The 19,566-nt window shown below is 42.1% G+C and overlaps 1 protein-coding gene across 8 annotated transcripts in view; it reads right to left on the bottom strand.

Moving 5' to 3' along the window:
• Positions 1 to 19,566, bottom strand: part of LOC128689736 (SAC3 domain-containing protein 1) — a 126,738-nt gene that overhangs the window by 50,740 nt on the left and 56,432 nt on the right. For all 8 annotated transcript variants that reach the window (XR_011392327.1, XM_070087656.1, XM_070087650.1 and 5 more), the window contains 2 exons: positions 19,247 to 19,387; positions 18,517 to 18,706 (listed from right to left, as the gene is read on the bottom strand). Coding sequence is in view for 7 of the 8 variants with exons in the window: in XM_070087656.1 (XP_069943757.1) it covers positions 18,517 to 18,706; positions 19,247 to 19,387 (331 nt within the window). In the remaining variant the exon portion in view is untranslated. The remainder of the gene's footprint in view (positions 1 to 18,516; positions 18,707 to 19,246; positions 19,388 to 19,566) is intronic.

Below are 19,566 nucleotides of genomic sequence, written 5' to 3'. Positions count from 1 at the left end.
AAGTGTCCTTGGCCCAATTCTCTTTCTCATTTACATAAACAACCTACCAAATGCATCTCAACTACTCAAACCCATACTTTCTGCAGATGACACTACATACGTCTTCTCTCAATATTGACAAAACCTATTTCATTCAGTTTGGGAACAGAGCTACAAATGTTCCCCTTAACATAATGATAAACGGAACACCTATCACAAAACTCACAGAGGGAAAATTCTTAGGAATCCACCTTGATAATAGCCTCAAATTTCAGATACATGTACAACAAATTTCCAAGAAATTCTCCAAGTCCGTAGGCATACTATCGAAGATATAGTATTATGTTCCACAATCAGCTCTCCTTGCCCTGTATCATTCACTTATTTACCCCTATCTAACCTATGGAATCTGTGCATGGGGCTCAACAACAAAAAATCATCTCAGACCATTAATTACCCAGCAAAAGGCTGCAGTCAGAATGATAACAAATCCCCACTCCAGACAGCACACTCCACCAATATTCAAAAGTCTAAACTTACTCACCATACAAAACATCCATACTTATTATTGTGCCTACTACTTACATAGAACACTAAACTCAAGATATAAACCCTCCCCCCCAAACTTCTCCTTACCAACCTTAACAGAACACACGCCCTTAACACAAGACACAGATCACTCTTTGATGTTCCCCGTGTCCATCTCACACTATATAAAAACTCAATGCACATAAAAGGCCCAAAAATTTGGAATTCATTACCAGTGATTACCAGAAACACTATCTGTATATCAATTCAAGACTCTTCTTAAAAACCACCTACTCACCCAAAACTAAATACGCAGTAATTAATTTAACTTTATCTACATAGTTAGCAAATCACTTTCTACTGCCTCAAAATATCATTACTCATTGTGTTACTCCCCTACCCTTAAGACCCCATAAATAAATTCTCAAAGATCAATAAATTCTCATATCTAATCTAATGCAAATACAGTGGACCCCCGGTTAACGATATTTTTTCATTCCAGAAGTATGTTCAGGTGCCAGTACTGACCGAATTTGTTCCCATAAGGAATATTGAGAAGTAGATTAGTCCATTTCAGACCCCAAACATACACGTACAAACGCACTTACATAAATACACTTACATAATTGGTCGCATTGGGAGGTGATCGTTATGCGGGGGTCCACTGTATTGAATAACTTATATTTCATAAATGTATAACCCAGTTGTATAATTCGAGAAACCTTATCAAACTATGTTTTTATAACATTACCTAACAGAATAATCCAATAGCCATATGAATGGCTACTGCACTACAGATCATTGATCTGATCTGATTAGACCTGATTAATAAATTGTACGACTACATATAGTAAATTTATCATTTTGTTATATTATTCACTGTAATGTTACAAAATTGTAAAATTATAATGCTTCAAAATTGAAATGTTCAAATTTCATTGTTTAAAATACTCAATTATACTTGATACTGTAAATTGTTTACTGTAACTATTACCATTAAATCTATTATAGCTTAGATAATCTTAAGTTAATTTTAAGCCTGCCCATAAAGCTCTGCATACAAGGGGCTTTTGACATTTATCCCCTACTACTATAATACCTTGTACAACTATGTATCATGTCCTAATAAACTATTATTATTATTATTATTAAGTAGAATGAAAGGGGGTAAAGAAGCTGGAACTGATGGGATCATGAGAGGAATGTTAAAAGTAGGGGGGATATGGTTTTGGAGTGGTTGTGACTTTTGTTTAATTAATGTATAAAAGAGGGCAAGGTACCAAGAGACTGGAAGAGAGCATGTATTATTCCTTTATATAAGAGAAAGTGGGACAAAAGAGATTATAAAAATTAAAGGGGAATTAGTTTACTGAGTATACCAGGTAAAGTGTATGGTAGGGTTATTATTGAAAGAATTATAGGTAAGACTGAAAGTAGGATTGCAGATGAACAAGGCGGCTTTAGAATGGGTAGGGGATATATAAGTGAACAACATTTGGAGAAAGGTAGAGATGTTTTCATTGCATTTATGGATTTAGAAAAGGCATTTGATAGGGTGGGTAGAGAAGCAATGTGGAAGATGCTGCAAGTGTATGGAATAGGCAGAAAGTTACTATATGCTGTAAAGAGTTTTTATGAAGATAGTGAGGCTCAGGTTAGGGTGTGTAGGAGAAAGGGAGACTACTTTCCAGTAAAAGTAGGCCTCATCAGAGATGTGTAATGCCACCATGGTTGTTTAACATATTTACAGATGGAGTTGTGAAAGAAGTAAATGCTAGGGTGTTGGGGAGAGGAGAGGGATTAAATTATGGGAAATCAAATATAAAATGGGAGTTGACACAGTTACTTTTTGCTGATGATACTGTGCTTTTGGGAGATTCTAAAGAGAAGTTAGCGGACGACTTTGGGAGGGTATGTAAAGAAAGTTGAAAGTGAACACAGATAAGAGTAAGGTGATGAGGGTATCAAACGAGTTAGGTAAAGAAAAATTGGATATCACATTGGAGGGAGGGAGTATGGAAGAAGTGAATGTTTTCAGATATTTGGGAGTAGATTTGTCAGCAGATGGGTTTATGAAGGATGAGGTTAACTATAAAAATGATGAAGGAAAAAAGGCGAGTGGTGAACTAAGGTGTCTGTGGAGACAAAAAACATTATCCATGGAGGCAAAGAAGGGAATGTACGTTTGTAAAGTGGTACCAACACTCATATTTGGGTGTGAAGCATGGAGTGTGAATGATGCTGCAAGGAGGCGGCTTGAGGCAGTGGAGATGTCATGTCTAAGGGCAATGTGTGGTGCAAATGTTATGGAGAGAATTTAGTGTGGAAATTAAGAGGTGTGGAGTTACAAAAAGTATTATTCAGAGGGCTGAAGAGGGATTGAGGTTGTTTGGTCATTTGGAGAGGATGGAGCAAATTAGAATAACTTGGAGGGTGTATAAATCTGTAGTGGAGGGGAAGAGGGGTAGGGGTCATCCTAAGAAAGGATTGAAAGTGGGGGTAAAAGAAGTTTTGTGTGCAAGAGGCCTGGACATGCAGCTGGTATGTACAAGTGTGTTAGGAGTGAATGAAGAAGAATGGTTTTTGGGACCTGATGAGCTCTTGGAGTGTGAGCAGGGTAATATTTTGTGAAGGGATTCAGGGAAACTGGTTAACTGGACATGAGTCCTGGAGGTGGGAAGTATAATGCCTGTACTTGAAAGGAGGCATTTGGGATATTGGCTGTTTGGAGTGACACCTAGACTGTCATACTTGGGCACCTCTACAAAAACAGTGATTATGTGTAAATGATGGTGAAAGTGTTAAATGATCTTGAAAGTGTTTCTTTATTTTTTGGGTCACCCCTGTTTCAGTGGGAGACAGCTGACTTGCTAAAAGAAGAAAATGTTTTATTTTTGTTATTAACACATTGGCCGTCTCCCACCAAGGCAGGGTGGCCCGAAAAAGAAAAGCTTTCATCATCATTCACCCCATCACTTTCTTGCCAGAGGCACACTTACACTACAGTTATCAAACTGTAACATTAACACCCCTCCTTCAGAGTGCAGACACTGTACTTCCCATCTCCAGGACTCAAGTCCGGCCTGCCAGTTTCCCTGAATCCCTTCATAAATGTTACCTTGCTCACACTCCAACAGCACATCAAGTCCTAAAAACCATGTCTCCATTCACTCCTAACATGCTCACGCATGCTTGCTGGAAGTCCAAGCCCTTCGCACACAAAACCTCCTTTAACCCCTCACTTCAACCTTTCCTAGTCCTTCCCTCCACTACAGATTTACACACTCTTGAACTCATTCTATTTCCTTCCATCCTCTCTAAGTGTCCATATATGTGTGTGTATATGTATATATATATATATATATACACACACATAAAACACACACACACACATATACAAACAAAACTCACTGGGACAATAACAGACACAATTTTCCCACCTGGATATCAGATCCTGACGAAGGATAGAAGGAGCAGAGGGGGAGGAGGGGTTGCACTGCTCATTAAAAACCAATGGAGATATCATGAAATGGAAGGAATGGAAGGTACAGTTCAGTCAGGGGAACATAAGGTAGTCATTGCAGTGATGTATAACCCACCACAGAACTGCAGTAGGCCAAGAGAGGAATATGATGAGTGCAACAGAGCAATGCTGGACACACTAACTGAGGTGGCAAGAAGAGCTCACTTGAGTAGAGCAAAGTTACTGGTTATGGGCGACTTCAACCACAGGGAGATTGACTGGGAAAACCTGGAGTCACACGGGGACCAAGAAACATGGAGAGCCAAGATGATGGATGTGGTACTGAAAAACCTCATGCACCAACATGTTAAGAGACACTACCAGAGAGAGAGAGGAGGATGAACCAGCAAGGCTGGACCTTGTGTTCACATTGAGTAGCTCAGACATCAAGGACATCAAATATGAAAGGCTCCCTGGAGCTAGTGACCACGTGGTTCTGAGCTTTGAATACACCGTAGAGCTACAAGTGGAGAGGGTAACAGGAGTAGAAAGGGAAAAGCCAAACTATAAAAGAGGGACTACACAGGTATGAGGACCTTCCTGCAGGAGGTTCAGTGGTAAAGAGAGTTGGTAGGAAAGTCAGTAAATGAAACTGACTACGTAATAAAATGCAAGGAGGCAGAGGAAAGGTTTGTTCCCAAGGGTAACAGAAATAATGGGAAGACCAGAATAAGCCCTTGGTTTACCTGAAGGTGTAGGGAGGCAAAAACTAAATGCACTAGAGAATGGAAAATGTGCAGAAGGCAAAGGACCCAGGAAAATAAAGAGATAAGTTGACGAGCCAGAAACAAGTGTGCACAGATAAGGAGAGAGGCCCAAAGGCAGTATGAAAACGACAAAGCATTGAAAGTCAAGTTTGACCCAAAACTGCTTTACAGCCACATCAGAGGAAGACAACAGTCAAGGACCAGGTAATCAGGCTGAGGAAAGAAGGTGGGGAGCTCACAAGAAATGACCAAGAAGTATGTGAGGAGCTCAACATGAGATTTTAGGAAGTATTTACAGCGGAGGCAGAAAGGACACTGAGAAGACAAAACAGAGGGGTACACCAACAAGGGATATACCAACATGTGTTGGATGAAATACACACAACCAAGGAGGAGGTGACGAAGCTCCTAAGTGACCTTGATATCTCAAAGGCAGTGGGACCAGTCAACATCTCTCGATGGGTCCTTAGAAAGGGAGCAGAGACATTGTGTGTGCCACTAACCACAATCTTCAACACATCCCTTGAAACTGGGCAACTACCTGAGGTATGGAAGACAGCAAATGCAGTCCCCATTTTTAAGAAAGGAGACAGAAATGAAGCACTAAAGTATAGACCAGTATCAATGACATGCACAGTATGCAAAGTCATGGAGAAGATTATCAGGAGGAGAGTGGTGGAGCGTCTGGAGCTGAACAAGGTTATAAACAACAGCCAGCATGGATTCACGGAAGGCAAATCCTGTGTCATAACCCTACTGAAGTTTTATGACAAGGTAACTGACGTAAGACATGAGAGGGAGGGGTGGGCTGATTGCATTTTCTTGGACTGCAAGAAGGCCTTCGACACAGGTCCTCACAAGAGATTAGTGCAGAAGCTAGAGGATCAGGCACATATAACAGGAAGGGCACTGCAATGGATCAAAGAATACCTGACAGTGAGACAACAGCAAGTCATGGTACGTGATGAGGTATTGCAGTGGGCACCTGGGATCCCACAGGGATCAGTCCTGGGACCAGTGCTATTCTTGGTATATGTGAATGACATGACAGAAAGGATACACTCAGAAATGTCCCTGTTTGCAGATGATGTGAAGCTAATGAGGAGAATAATATCAGATGAGGATCAGACAAGCCTACAAAGAGACATGGACAGGCTGGACACATGGTCCAGCAACTGGCTCCTAGAATTTAACCCCACCAAATGCAAAGTCGTGAAGATCGGGGAAGGGCAAAGAAAGACCGCAGACGGAGTAAAGGCTAGGTGGCCAAAGACTGCAAACCTCACTCAAGGAGAAAGATCTAGGGGCGAGTATAATACCGAGCACGTCGCCGGAAGCACACATTAAGCGGATAATTGCTGTGGCATACGGACGCCTGGTGAACCTGAGAACAGCGTTCCAATACCTCAGTAAGGAATCATTCAAGACTCTATACACAGTGTACGTCAGGCCCATACTGGAGTACGCAGCACCAGTTTGGATCCCACACTTGGTCAAGCACATCAAAAAATTAGAGAAAGTGCAAAGGTTTGCAACATGGCTGGTTCAAGAGATAAGGGGAATGTCCTATGAAGAAAGGGTAAGGGAAATCGGTCTGACGACACTGGAGGACAGAAGGGTCAGGGGTGACATGATAACGACATACAAAATACTGCGTGGAATAGATGAGGTGGACAGACAGGATGTTCCAGAGATGGGACACAGAACCAAGGGGCCACAATTGGAAGTTGAAGACTCAGATGAGTCAAAGGGATGTTAGGAAGTATTTCTTCAGCTGCAGAGTTGTTAGAAAGTGGAATAGTCTGGCAAATGATATAGTGGAGGCAGGAACCATACATAGTTTTAAGACGAGGTATGATAAAACTCATGGAGCAGGGAGAGGGAGGACCCAATAGCGGTAAGTGAAGAGGCAGGGCCAAGAGCTGAGTCTCAACCCCTGCAACCACAATTAGGTATGTGTACACAGACACACACACACACACACACACACACACACACACACACACACACACACACACACACAGACACAGACACAGACACACACACACACACACACACACACACACACACACACACACACACACACACACACACACACACACACACACACAAAGAAGTGTTCACAGAGGAGACAGAAGGGGCTCCAGAAAGACGGAGAGGTGGGGCACACCACCATGTGCTGGACACAGTGCACACAACCGAGGAAGAAGTGAAGAGGCTTCTGAGTGAGCTAGATACCTCAAAGGCAATGGGGCCAGATAACATCTCCCCATGGGTATTGAGAGAGAGAGCAGAGGTGCTATGTGTACCCCTAACAACAATATTCAATACATCTATCGAAACAGGGAGATTGCCTGAGGCATGGAAGACAGCAAATGTAGTCCCAATCTTTAAAAAAAGGAGACAGACATGAAGCATTAAACTACAGACCAGTGTCACTGACATGTATAGTATGCAAAATCATGGAGAAGATTATCAGGAGAAGAGTGGTGGAACACCTAGAAAGCAACGATCTCATCAACAGCAGCCAACATGGTTTCAGGGATGGGAAATCCTGTGTCACAAACCTACTGGAGTTCTATGACATGGTGACAGCAGTAAGACAAGAGAGAGAGGGGTGGGTGGATTGCATTTTCTTGGACTGCAAGAAGGCGTTTGACACAGTTCCACACAAGAGATTGGTGCAAAAACTGGAGGACCAAGCAGGGATAACAGGGAAGGCACTACAATGGATCAGGGAATACTTGTCAGGAAGACAGCAGCGAGTCATGGTACGTGGCGAGGTGTCAGAGTGGGCACCTGTGACCAGCGGGGTCCCACAGGGGTCAGTCCTAGGACCAGTGCTGTTTCTGGTATTTGTGAACGACATGACGGAAGGAATAGACTCTGAGGTGTCCCTGTTTGCAGATGACGTGAAGTTGATGAGAAGAGTTCACTCGATCGAAGACCAGGCAGAACTACAAAGGGATCTGGACAGGCTGCAGACCTGGTCCAGCAATTGGCTCCTGGAGTTCAATCTCACCAAGTGCAAAGTCATGAAGGTTGGGGAAGGGCAAAGAAGACTGCAGACAGAGTACAGTCTAGGGGGCCAGAGACTACAAACCTCACTCAAGGAAAAAGATCTTGGGGTGAGTATAACACCAGGCACATCTCCTGAAGCGCACATCAACCAAATAACTGCTGCAGCATATGGGCGCCTAGCAAACCTCAGAACAGCATTCCGACATCTTAATAAGGAATCATTCAGGACCCTGTACACCGTGTACGTTAGGCCCATATTGGAGTATGCGGCACCAGTTTGGAACCCACACCTAGCCAAGCACATAAAGAAACTAGAGAAAGTGCAAAGGTTTGCAACAAGACTAGTCCCAGAGCTAAGAGGTATGTCCTACGAGGAGAGGTTAAGGGAAATCAACCTGACGACACTGGAGGACAGGAGAGATAGGGGGGACATGATAACGACATACAAAATACTGAGAGGAATTGACAAGGTGGACAAAGACAGGATGTTCCAGAGATTGGACACAGTAACAAGGGGACACAATTGGAAGCTGAAGACACAGATGAATCACAGGGATGTTAGGAAGTATTTCTTCAGCCACAGAGTAGTCAGTAAGTGGAATAGTTTGGGAAGTGATGTAGTGGAGGCAGGATCCATACATAGCTTTAAGCAGAGGTATGATAAAGCTCACGGTTCAGGGAGAGTGACCTAGTAGCGATCAGTGAAGAGGCGGGGCCAGGAGCTCGGACTCGACCCCCGCAACCTCAACTAGGTGAGTACACACACAGAGTATGGATTCATGGAAGGCAAATCCTGTGTCATAAACCTACTGGAGTTTTAATGACAAGGTAACTGAAGTAAGACATGAGAGTGAGGGGTGGGTCGATTGCATTTTCTTGGACTGCAAGAAGGCCTTCGACAAAGTTCCTCACAAGAGATTAGTGCAGAAGCTAGAGGATCAGGCACATATAACAGGAAGAGCACTGCAATGGATCAGAGAATACCTGACAGGGAGGCAACAGCGAGTCATGGTACATGATGAGTTATCACAGTAGGCGCCTGTGATGAGTGGGGTCCCACAGGGATCAGTCCTAGGACCAGTGGTATTCTTGGTATATGTGAATAACGTGACAGAAGGGATAGACTCAGAAGTGTCTATATTGCAGATGATGCGAAGTTAATGAGAATTAAATCAGATGTGGACCAGACAGGTCTACAAAGAGACCTGGACAGGCTGGATGTGTGGTCCAGCAACTGGCCCCTAGAATTTAACCCCACCAAGTGCAAAGTCACAAAGATCGGGAAAGGGCAAAGAAGACCTCAGACAGAGTATAGGCTAGGCAGCCAAAGACTGCAAACCTCACTCAAGGAGAAAGATCTGAGGGCGAGTATAACACCGAGCACGTCGCTGGAAGCCAACATTAACCCAATAACTGCTGCAGCATATCAGCGCCTGGCAAACCTGAGAATAGCATTCTGATACCTCAATAAGGAATCGTTCAAGACTCTATACACAGTGTACGTCAGGCCCATACTGGAGTACACAGCACCAGTTTGGAACCCACACCTGGTCAAGCACATCCAGAAATTAGAGAAAGTGCAAAGGTTTGCAAAAAGGCTGGTTCCAGAGCTAAGGGGAATGTTCTATGAAGAAAGGTTAAGGGAAATCGGTCTGATGACACTGGAAGACAGGAGGGTCAGGGGTGATATGATAACAACATACAAAATACTGCATGGAATAGATGAGGTGGACAGAGACAGGATGTTCCAGAGATGGGACACAGAAACATGGGGTCACATTGGAAGTTGAAGACTCAAATGAGCCAAAGGGATGTTAGGAAGTATTTCTTCAACCAGAGTTGTTAGGAAGTGGAATAGTCTGGCAAGTGATGTAGTGGAGGCAGGAATCATACACAGTTTTAAGATGAGGTATGATAAAGTTCATGAAGCAGGGAGAGGGAGGACCCAGTAATGGTCAGTGAAGAGGAGGGGCCAGGAGCTGAGTATCGACCCCTGCAACCACAATTAGGTGAGTACACACACACATGATGTGAAGCTGATGAGAAGAATTTGATTGGATGAGGACCAAGCAGAACTACAGAGGATCTGGACAGGCTGCAGGCCTGGTCCAGAAATTGACTCCTGGAGTTCAACCCCACCAAGTGCAAAGTCATGAAGATTGGGAAGGGCAAAGAAGACCACAGATGGAGTACAGTCTAGGGGGCCAGAGCCGACAAACCTCACTCAAGAAAAAGGATCTTTTGGTGAGTATAACACCGGGCACCTCTCCTGAGATGCAGCATATGGGTGCCTGGCAAACCTAAAACAGCATTCCAACATCTAAATAAGGAGTCATTCAGGACCCTATACACTGTGTATGTTAGGCCCACATTAGAGTATGCTGTGCCAGTTTGGAACCCTCACCTAGCCAAGCATGTAAGGAAACTAGAGAAAGTGCAAAGGTTTGCAACAAGACTAGTCCCAGAGCTAAGGGGTATGTCCTACGAGAAGAGGTTAAGGGAAATTGATGACACTGGAAGACAGGAGAGACAGGGGGGATATGATAACAACATATAAAATACTGAGAGGAATCGACAAGGTGGACAGAGACAGGATGTTCCAGAGATGGAACACAGCAACAAGGGGTCACAGTTGGAAGCTGAAGACTCAGACAAACCACAGGGATGTTATGAAGTATTTCTTCAGTCACAGAGTTGTCAGGAAGTGATGTAGTGGAGGCAGGACTCATACACAGCTTTAAGAAGAGGTATGATAAAGCTCATGGAGCGGGAATAGTGACCAAGTAGTGACAAGTGAAGAGGTGGGGCCAGGAGCTGTGACTTGACCCCTGCAACCACAACTGGGTGAGTACACACACACACAACTCTCTTATAAAGCTATTCAATAGAGATATTTTTGGTGAAGTCAATTAAAAATGCACATCCTAAATTGAACAGCATGTACAGTAGACCATTGAATAACACAGCAGTTATGTTCTTGAAAATGGCATGTAATAAAAAAATGTGTTTAATGGTGAATGGTTGGGTAAGGTGTGGGTGTGAGGTCATGGGGCTGGGCAAGATGTGGTCTTGAGGTAGTGGTGAACTGGTGATGGTGTAGGCATGAGGTTGTGTAAGAAACTGTATGAGCAGGTTGTGTACGGGGGGTAGAATGTTTGTTGGGATAGTGTGGGTGAAGGTATGTGGCCATGGGGAATTGTGTGGGTGGAGGGGTGGGTTGGAATGGTACGAGTGAAGTTGTTTGGCCATGGGAGGAATTATAGGGGTGGGTGGTATAGGTAGGGGTTGTGGGTGGTATGGAAGTGCAGTAAAGGCAGGTGGTCACAGGAAAAAGGGGAAAGTTGAATGAGCAGTTGGTGTAGGTGGAGGTGTGTGGCTGAGGTACTGCACTGGTAATGCATGACCTTAGCATGAAGTACAATATTAGACATGTATGAACAGAGCACTGAGCCTCACTGCCAGATGCTTCAACCTTCACCCACTATGCACAATGCAAGCACCTTTTTTTCACACCCCTATGCTTATTTTTTATGTCCCTCTGCCCATACATTCTAGCCCTCACCCACCTTCACCCATCCCTTCACGCTGGAGGGTGGAACAGCTGTGGACTGACACCTTTACCCAACATCAGGCCCCCCACCTTCACCCATACTCTCTCTCCATGGCTGGTAGGTAAGACACACAGGCAACAGTTAGGCAACTTTATTCCGAAACGTTTCGCCTACACAGTAGGCTTCTTCAGTCGAATACAGAAAGTAGGCAGGAACAGTAGAGATGTGAAGACGATGTAATCAGTCCATCACCCTTGAAGCCGTAGAATTTGAGGTTGTCAGTCCCTCAGCCTGGAGAAGTTCAGTTCCATAGTCAGGAACTATCTGAAGATCAAGCGACAGTGCGGAGACTTAAATACTGTCAGAAGGAGAGGTGCAGAGTAGTAGTAGTGAGAATGTAGCCACTGAGAGGTCATGTTCCTCTCAGATCCAACAATTCTCACTAGAAAAGGTTGTCCAAGGTGTTTTCTGTACCAAGATGCCATGTGTTGCAGTGTCTGACAAGATGAACACCAAAATGGTATACAACACTGACAGGATGGTAGGTAAGACACATAGGCAACAGTTAGGCAACTTTATTCCGAAACGTTTCGCCTACACAGTAGACTTCTTCTACTTTCTGTATTCGACTGAAGAAGCCTACTGTGTAGGCAAAACATTTCGGAATAAAGTTGCCTAACTGTTGCCTATGTGTCTTACCTACCAACCTGTCGGTATTGTATACCATTTTGATATTCACTCTCTCTCCATGCTTACCTCCCCCTCCACACCACTATTTCACAGACCCTCACCCCCCACACTTGCCCTCACCTACATATCCTCACCTACCTGCCTCTACCTATTCTTACACCAGTGCCTATCTAAAGATATGCTCCAGTGCCACATAAGACATACAACAGGTGAAGGGAACGCAGGGAAGCAGTGGCAGCATGTACCCGTAAGCCATTCTCATCCTTTCGCTCAGAATTTCACTTACACTTCTTCACCCAGTACCCTGTCCTCACCCAATAGCTGGCATGCTCCCACCCACTAGGTCACACATTCCCACCCACCAGCTCGCATTTTCCAACTCACTAGCCTTGGTCTGAGGCTTACTGTGAGACAGGGAAGGAAACACATCGTGTGCCATGTTTTTCCCTACATGTATTCCACCCTGTAAATAAATTTTGCAACTGAGTTATAGTGAAAATGTGTTAACAAACCTCATGTTATCTGACAAGTCTACTATACTATGAAGGTCTTTCCATATGCTATAAAATTCTGAATGACCCTTTTCAATCACATTTAAAAACTTTCACTATGTATAAGAGCTTACCTTTGAATACCTTTGAAGAGTTCTGAATTTCACTACTCTCTGAGCCCAGCCATGGGCCAGGCTTGTCTGGTGCTTGCCTGGCCAACCAGGCTTTTGCTGCTGGAGGTCTGTTGCCCCACATATCCATCACAGCCTGCTTGATCTGGCACCTGGCAAAGGCACTTGTCCAGTTTCTTCTTGAAGGCTTCTACACTTGTTCCAGCCGTGTTTCTGATATCTTCAGATAAGATGTTGAAAAGTCTGGGACCCTGGATGTTGATAGTGTTCCCTTATTGTCCCCACTGCATCCCTGCTCCTTGCTGGGTTTATTTTGCACTTCCTCCCATATTTCTCACTCTAGTATGTTGTTATGGCAGTGTGCAGATTTGGGACCAGGCCCTCGAGTACTTTCCAGGTATATATTATCATGTAGCTTTCTCTCCTCCACTCCAATGAGTACATGTTCAAGACATGAAGGTGTTCCCAGTAATTTAGGTGCCTTACTGGCTCAATGTGAGCCATAAATGATCACTGCATTTGTTCCAGCTCTGATATTTCTCCTGCTTTGAACGGGGCCGTCAGCACTGAGCAATATTCTAAACAAGGGAGCACTAGCGATTTGAAGAGTGTTACTATTGACATTATTTCCCTTGTTTTGAAAGTTCTCAATACCCACCCCGTCATCTTCCTGGCTGTCGTGATCTTTGTCTTGTTAAGGTCTTTAAAAGAAAGGTCAGATGACATAATTATTCCCAGGTCTTTTATGTGTTCCTTTCGTTTTATTTCATGACCCTCTTCAGTTTTGTATATAGTATTCCTTTTGAGTTCTTAATTCTTTCCATACCTAAGCAGCTGAAACTTATCACCATTGAACATCTTGTTGTTCTCCACTGCCCACTGGAAAACCCTGCTTATGTCTTCCTGTAATTTTTCAGTGTCCTCTACCATAGTGCTTATTTTAGTGTCATCTGCAAATGATGATACAAAAGTGACAGGTGTTTTTATCTATGTCTGCTATGAGGATGAGAAACAGCAGAGGTGCCAGGACAGTGCCTTGGGGCACTGAGCTTTTTACCTTGCTGATGCTGGATCTTGCTCTGTTTACTACTACTTTTTGTGTTGTGTGTGTTAGGAACCCAAAAATCCATCTGCCTACTTTCCACGTAATACCTATGGCCCTCATTTTGTGCACTATCACTCCATGATCACATTTTTCAAACACTTTTGCAAAATCTGTGTAAATCACATCTGCATTTTGATCGTCTTCCAATTTTTTTTTTTTCAACAAGTCGGCCGTCTCCCACCGAGGCAGGGTGACCCAAAAAAGAAAGAAAATCCCCAAAAAGAAAATACTTTCATCATCATTCAACACTTTCACCACACTCACACATTATCACTGTTTTTGCAGAGGTACCAAGAATACAACAGTTTAGAAGCATACACATATAAAGATAAACAACATATCCCTCCAAACTGCCAATATCCCAAACCCCTCCTTTAAAGTGCAGGCATTGTACTTCCAATTTCCAGGACTCAAGTCCGACTATATGAAAATAACCAGCTTCCCTGAATCCCTTCACTAAATATTACCCTGCTCACACTCCAACAGATCGTCAGGTCCCAAGTACCATTCGTCTCCATTCACTCCTATCCAACACGCTCACGCACGCTTGCTGGAAGTCCAAGTCCCTTGCCCACAAAACCTCCTTTACCCCCTCTCTCCAACTCTTTCGAGGACGACCCCTACCCCGCCTTCCTTCCCCTAGAGATTTATATGCTTTCCATGTCATTCTACTTTGATCCATTCACTCTAAATGACCAAACCACCTCAACAACCCCTCCTCTGCCCTCTGACCAATACTTTTATTAACTCCACACCTTTTCCTAATTTCCACACTCCGAATTTTCTGCATAACATTTACACCACACATTGCCCTTAAACAGGACATCTCCACTACCTCCAACCGTCTCCTCGCTGCTGCATTTACCACCCAAGCTTCACACCCATATAAGAGTGTTGGTACTACTATACTTTCATACATTCCCTTCTTTGCCTCCATAGATAATGTTTTTTGACTCCACATATACCTCAATGCACCACTCACCTTTTTTCACTCATCAATTCTATGATTAACCTCATCCTTCATAAATCCATCTGCCGACAAGTCAACTCCCAAGTATCTGAAAACATTCACTTCTTCCATACTCCTCCTCCCCAATTTGATATCCAATTTTTCTTTATCTAAATCATTTGATACCCTCATTACCTTACTCTTTTCTATGTTCACATTCAACTTTCTACCTTTACACACATTCCCAAACTCATCCACTAACCTTTGCAATTTTTCTTTAGAATCTCCCATAAGCACAGTATCATCAGCAAAAAGTAACTGTGTCAATTCTCATTTTGAATTTGATTCCCCAAAATTTAATCCCACCCCTCTCCTGAACAACCTAGCATTTACTTCCTTTACAACCCCATCTATAAATATATTAAACAACCATGGTGACATTACACATCCCTGTCTAAGACCTACTTTTACCGGGAAGTAGTCTCCCTCTCTTCTACACACCCTAACCTGAGCCTCACCATCCTCATAAAAACTCTTTACAGCACTTAATAACTTACCACCTATTCCATATACTTGCAACATCTGCCACATTGCTCCTCTATCCACTCTATCATATGCCTTTTCTAAATCCATAAAGGCAATAAAAACTTCCCTACCTTTATCTAAATACTGTTCACATATATGCTTCAATGTAAACACTTGATCTACACATCCCCTACACACTCTGAAACCTCCTTGCTTATCCGCAATCCTACATTCTGTCTTACCTCTAATTCTTTCAATTATAACCCTACCGTACACTTTTCCTGGTATACTCAGTAAACTTATTCCTCTATAATTTTTACAGTCTCTTTTGTCCCCTTTCCCTTTATATAAAGGGACTATACATGCTCTCCGCCAATCCCTAGGTACCTTCCCCTCTTTCATACATTTATTAAACAAAAGTACCAACCTCTCCAACACTATATCCCCCCCTGCTTTTAACATTTCTGTCATGATCCCATCAGTTCCAGCTGCTTTACCCCTTTCATTCTACGTAATGCCTCACGTACCTCCCCCACACTTACATTCTGCTCTTCTTCACTCCTAAAAGATGGTATACCTCCCTGACCAGTGCATGAAATTACTGCCTCTCTTTCTTCCTTAACATTTAAAAGTTCCTCAAAATATTCTCGCCATCTACCTAATACCTCCATCTCCCCATCTACTAACTCCCCTACTCTGTTTTTAACTGACAAATCCATATTTTCCCTAGGCTTTCTTAACTTGTTTAACTCACTCCAAATTTTTTTCTTATTTTCATTAAAATTTTTTGACAGTGCCTCTCCCACTCTATCATCTGCTCTCCTTTTGCACTCTCTCACCACTCTCTTTACCTTTCTTTTACTCTCCATATACTCTGCTCTTCTTATAACACTTCTGCTTTGTAAAAACCTCTCATAAGCTACCTTTTTCTCTTTTATCACGCCCTTTACTTCATCATTCCACCAATCACTCCTCTTTCCTCCTGCCCCCACCCTCCTATAACCACAAACTTCTGCCCCACATTCTAATACTGCATTTTTAAAACTATTCCAACCCTCTTCAACCCCCCCACTACTCATCTTTGCACTAGCCCACCTTTCTGCCAATAGTCGCTTATATCTCACCCGAACTTCCTCCTCCCTTAGATTATACACTTTCACCTCCCTCTTACTTGTTCTTGCCACCTTCCTCTTTTCCCATCTACCTCTTACTCTAACTGTAGCTACAACTAAATAATGATCCGATATATCAGTTGCCCCTCTATAAACATGTACATCCTGGAGCCTACCCATCAACCTTTTATCCACCAATACATAATCTAATAAACTACTTTTGCTACGTGCTACATCATACCTTGTATATTTATCCTCTTTTTCATAAAATATGTATTACTTATTACCAAATCTCTTTCTACACATAGCTCAATTAAAGGCTCCCCATTTACATTTACCCCTGGTACCCCAAATTTACCTACTACTCCCTCAATAACATTTTTACCCACTTTAGCATTGAAATCCCCAACCACCATTACTCTCACACTTGATTCAAAACTCCCCATGCATTCACTCAACATTTCCCAAAATCTCTCTCTCTCCTCTACACTTCTCTCTTCTCCAGGTGCATACACACTTATTATAACCCACTTTTCACATCCAATCTTTATTTTACTCCACATAATCCTTGAATTAATACATTTATAGTCCCTCTTTTCCTGCCATAGCTTATCCTTCAACATTATTGCTACTCTTTCTTTAGCTCTAACTCTATTTGAAACCCCTGACCTAATCCTATTTATTCCTCTCCATTGAAACTCTCTCACCCCCTTCAGCTTTGTTTCACTTAAAGCCAGGACATCCAGTTTCTTCTCATTCATAACATCCACAATCATCTCTTTCTTATCATTTGCACAACATCCACGCACATTCAGACTTCCCACTTTGACAATTTTCTTCTTCTTATTCTTTTTAGTAATCTTTACAGGAAAAGGGGTTACTAGCCCATTGTTCCCGGCATTTTAGTTGACTTTTACAACACGCATGGCTTACGGAGGAAAGATTCTTATTCCACTTCCCCATGGATATAAAAGGAAAAGTAATAAGACCAAGAACTATTAAGATAAAATCAAAGAAAACTCATATGAGTGTGTATAAATAAATGTGTACATGTATGTATAGTGTGACCTAAGTGTAAGTAGAAGTAGCAAGACATACCTGTAATCTTGCATATTTATGAGACAGACAAAAGACATCAGCGTCCTGCTCTAAAACCACGATGGTTCAGGTTATGCTGGTCCATGAAATTTGTAATATGCCATCTTATCACACTTTTGAAGAATTTTATGATGTGAGAAGTCAGGGCTACTGGTCTGTAATTTTTAGCTAGTTCTCTACTACCTCCCATATGCAAAGGAGCTATGTCTGCACTCTTTAAGAATCCGGTATTTCACATACTGTAGATCTAAGCTCTTTCTCCAAAGAATACTGAGGGCTCGTGCTAATGGTCCTTTGCACTTCTTTATAAACAGGGCAGGCAGTCCATGAATCTGGTCCAGGTGCTGAGTGGGCATGTTATTCATTTAATATAATAATAATAATAATACATGTAATAATAATAATAATAAAAAGAATAATAATAATAATAATACCTTTATTTACTACAAGTACATGTACAAGGTATACATGCCTAGCTGACATCAATGACATACTACTATATAGAAAGCCGCTTGTTATGCAGAGCATTTCGGGCAAATTAGGTCAATTTTGTCCCAGAATGCGACCCACACCAGTTGACTAACTCCCAGGTACCCATTTTACTGATGAGTGAACATAAACAACCAATGTAAAGAAACACAACCAATGTTTCTACCAGAGCTGGGAATCGAACCCAGACCCTCGCCATGTGAAGCGAGAGCTTTAGCCGCCAGGCCATGGAATCTATGGGATCTGTACTAATGTCATTTAGTTGGTCTGTATGGCCTTCTGCTGGAGTGAATAATATTTCTGCATTTTCTACCTTGCTGTTCTTTAGTGGGTTGCTGAACACCAACTCATACTGTTCTTTTAGGATTTCACTCATTTCGTGTTCATCGTCAGTACAGTATATGAATCACCTCTCAATAATAGTTCAATTTTACAGGTAGTTCTTAGCTTGAATTTTGCATAGGAAGGATGTCATAAGAAATAGTGCAGCTAAGCCACTATCTCAATGAGGGAACAAACAATACACTGGTCCTTTATAATGCATGCACTTTTTTAGAAATCTGGCTTAAAACTTTAATATTAAAACTTAAAATCTGTGAGCATTTTTGCAATCTTACCATTGATATATTCCAATTAAATGCTGCCTTGTTGAAGATGATTCCTCCACCAAGCACAGTGAAACCATAATGCCTGCAGGCATCATTTAATTCCTGAACACTGGGAAAGCACAGGACAGCAGCAAGGTCCTCTTGTTTATACACTAGGCCTTTGCTATTATGGGCTATACTTAAAATACTAAGTGCTTTTCTGTGGAGAGAAAAGGGAAAAAAGAATTATCTGCTCACTACTTTCAATATTTCAAATTATACAGCATAAAAGAACACTATTAAATTTCTATCATATACTAAAATTCCTGATTTAAAAAATTTTCATATGCAAGCAGTTTATGATTAAAATATATTGACTGTCCCTCACTATTTTCCCTACTACACCTACCATCCGACTTATGACCGAGTTCAGTTCCGAGAAACCGGTTGTAAGTCGAAATGGTCGTAAGTCGAACTTTACTACTGAATATCAACAAAACATTTTTGTAATGGCTTTATTTTATTGTTTTATTTTGGTATTTCATGTTTTACTTTACTTTTTATGTTGTTAGTACTGTATTTTATACTGTAAGGTTTAGGATAAACACTGTGTACAACACAAATAGTTTTTATTTCCCAGAAATTTGGCATAAAAAACACGGTCATAAGTCGAGTGTCGTAAGTCGAGCAGGTCGTAAGTCGGATGGTAGGTGTATTAATAAATCTATTCTATTATATTCGTCAATACTTCTAAACTTACCTCTGTATCATAGTTAAGTGTGGATGAAAGGCACAGAGGAACAACGGAGGTAAAATCGAAGAGAGGCAGAGAACACGATAGTAGTTACAGGAGAGCCACGCAATATTCATCTTGATTGCTACAGACACCAGTCTTGAACATCTGGAACATAACGTCTGTCTTTTATTCAAATTATTTAGCATAAAACAAATGTCACATAAAACAAAATTAAATTAAATCTTTTGTGCTGGCAGAACAGCAGCTATAGCATAATTCCTATACACAGATACATGTAGAACATACTTTTTGAGTTAAAAATTCTGCTAAATTACTTTTGAAAT

This window comes from Cherax quadricarinatus, chromosome 22 (genome assembly GCF_038502225.1).
Source record: "Cherax quadricarinatus isolate ZL_2023a chromosome 22, ASM3850222v1, whole genome shotgun sequence".
NCBI classification, from domain to species: Eukaryota; Metazoa; Arthropoda; class Malacostraca; order Decapoda; family Parastacidae; genus Cherax; species Cherax quadricarinatus.
Note: the sequence above shows the minus strand (reverse complement) of the source record. Positions and strands in the feature narration are given on the sequence as shown.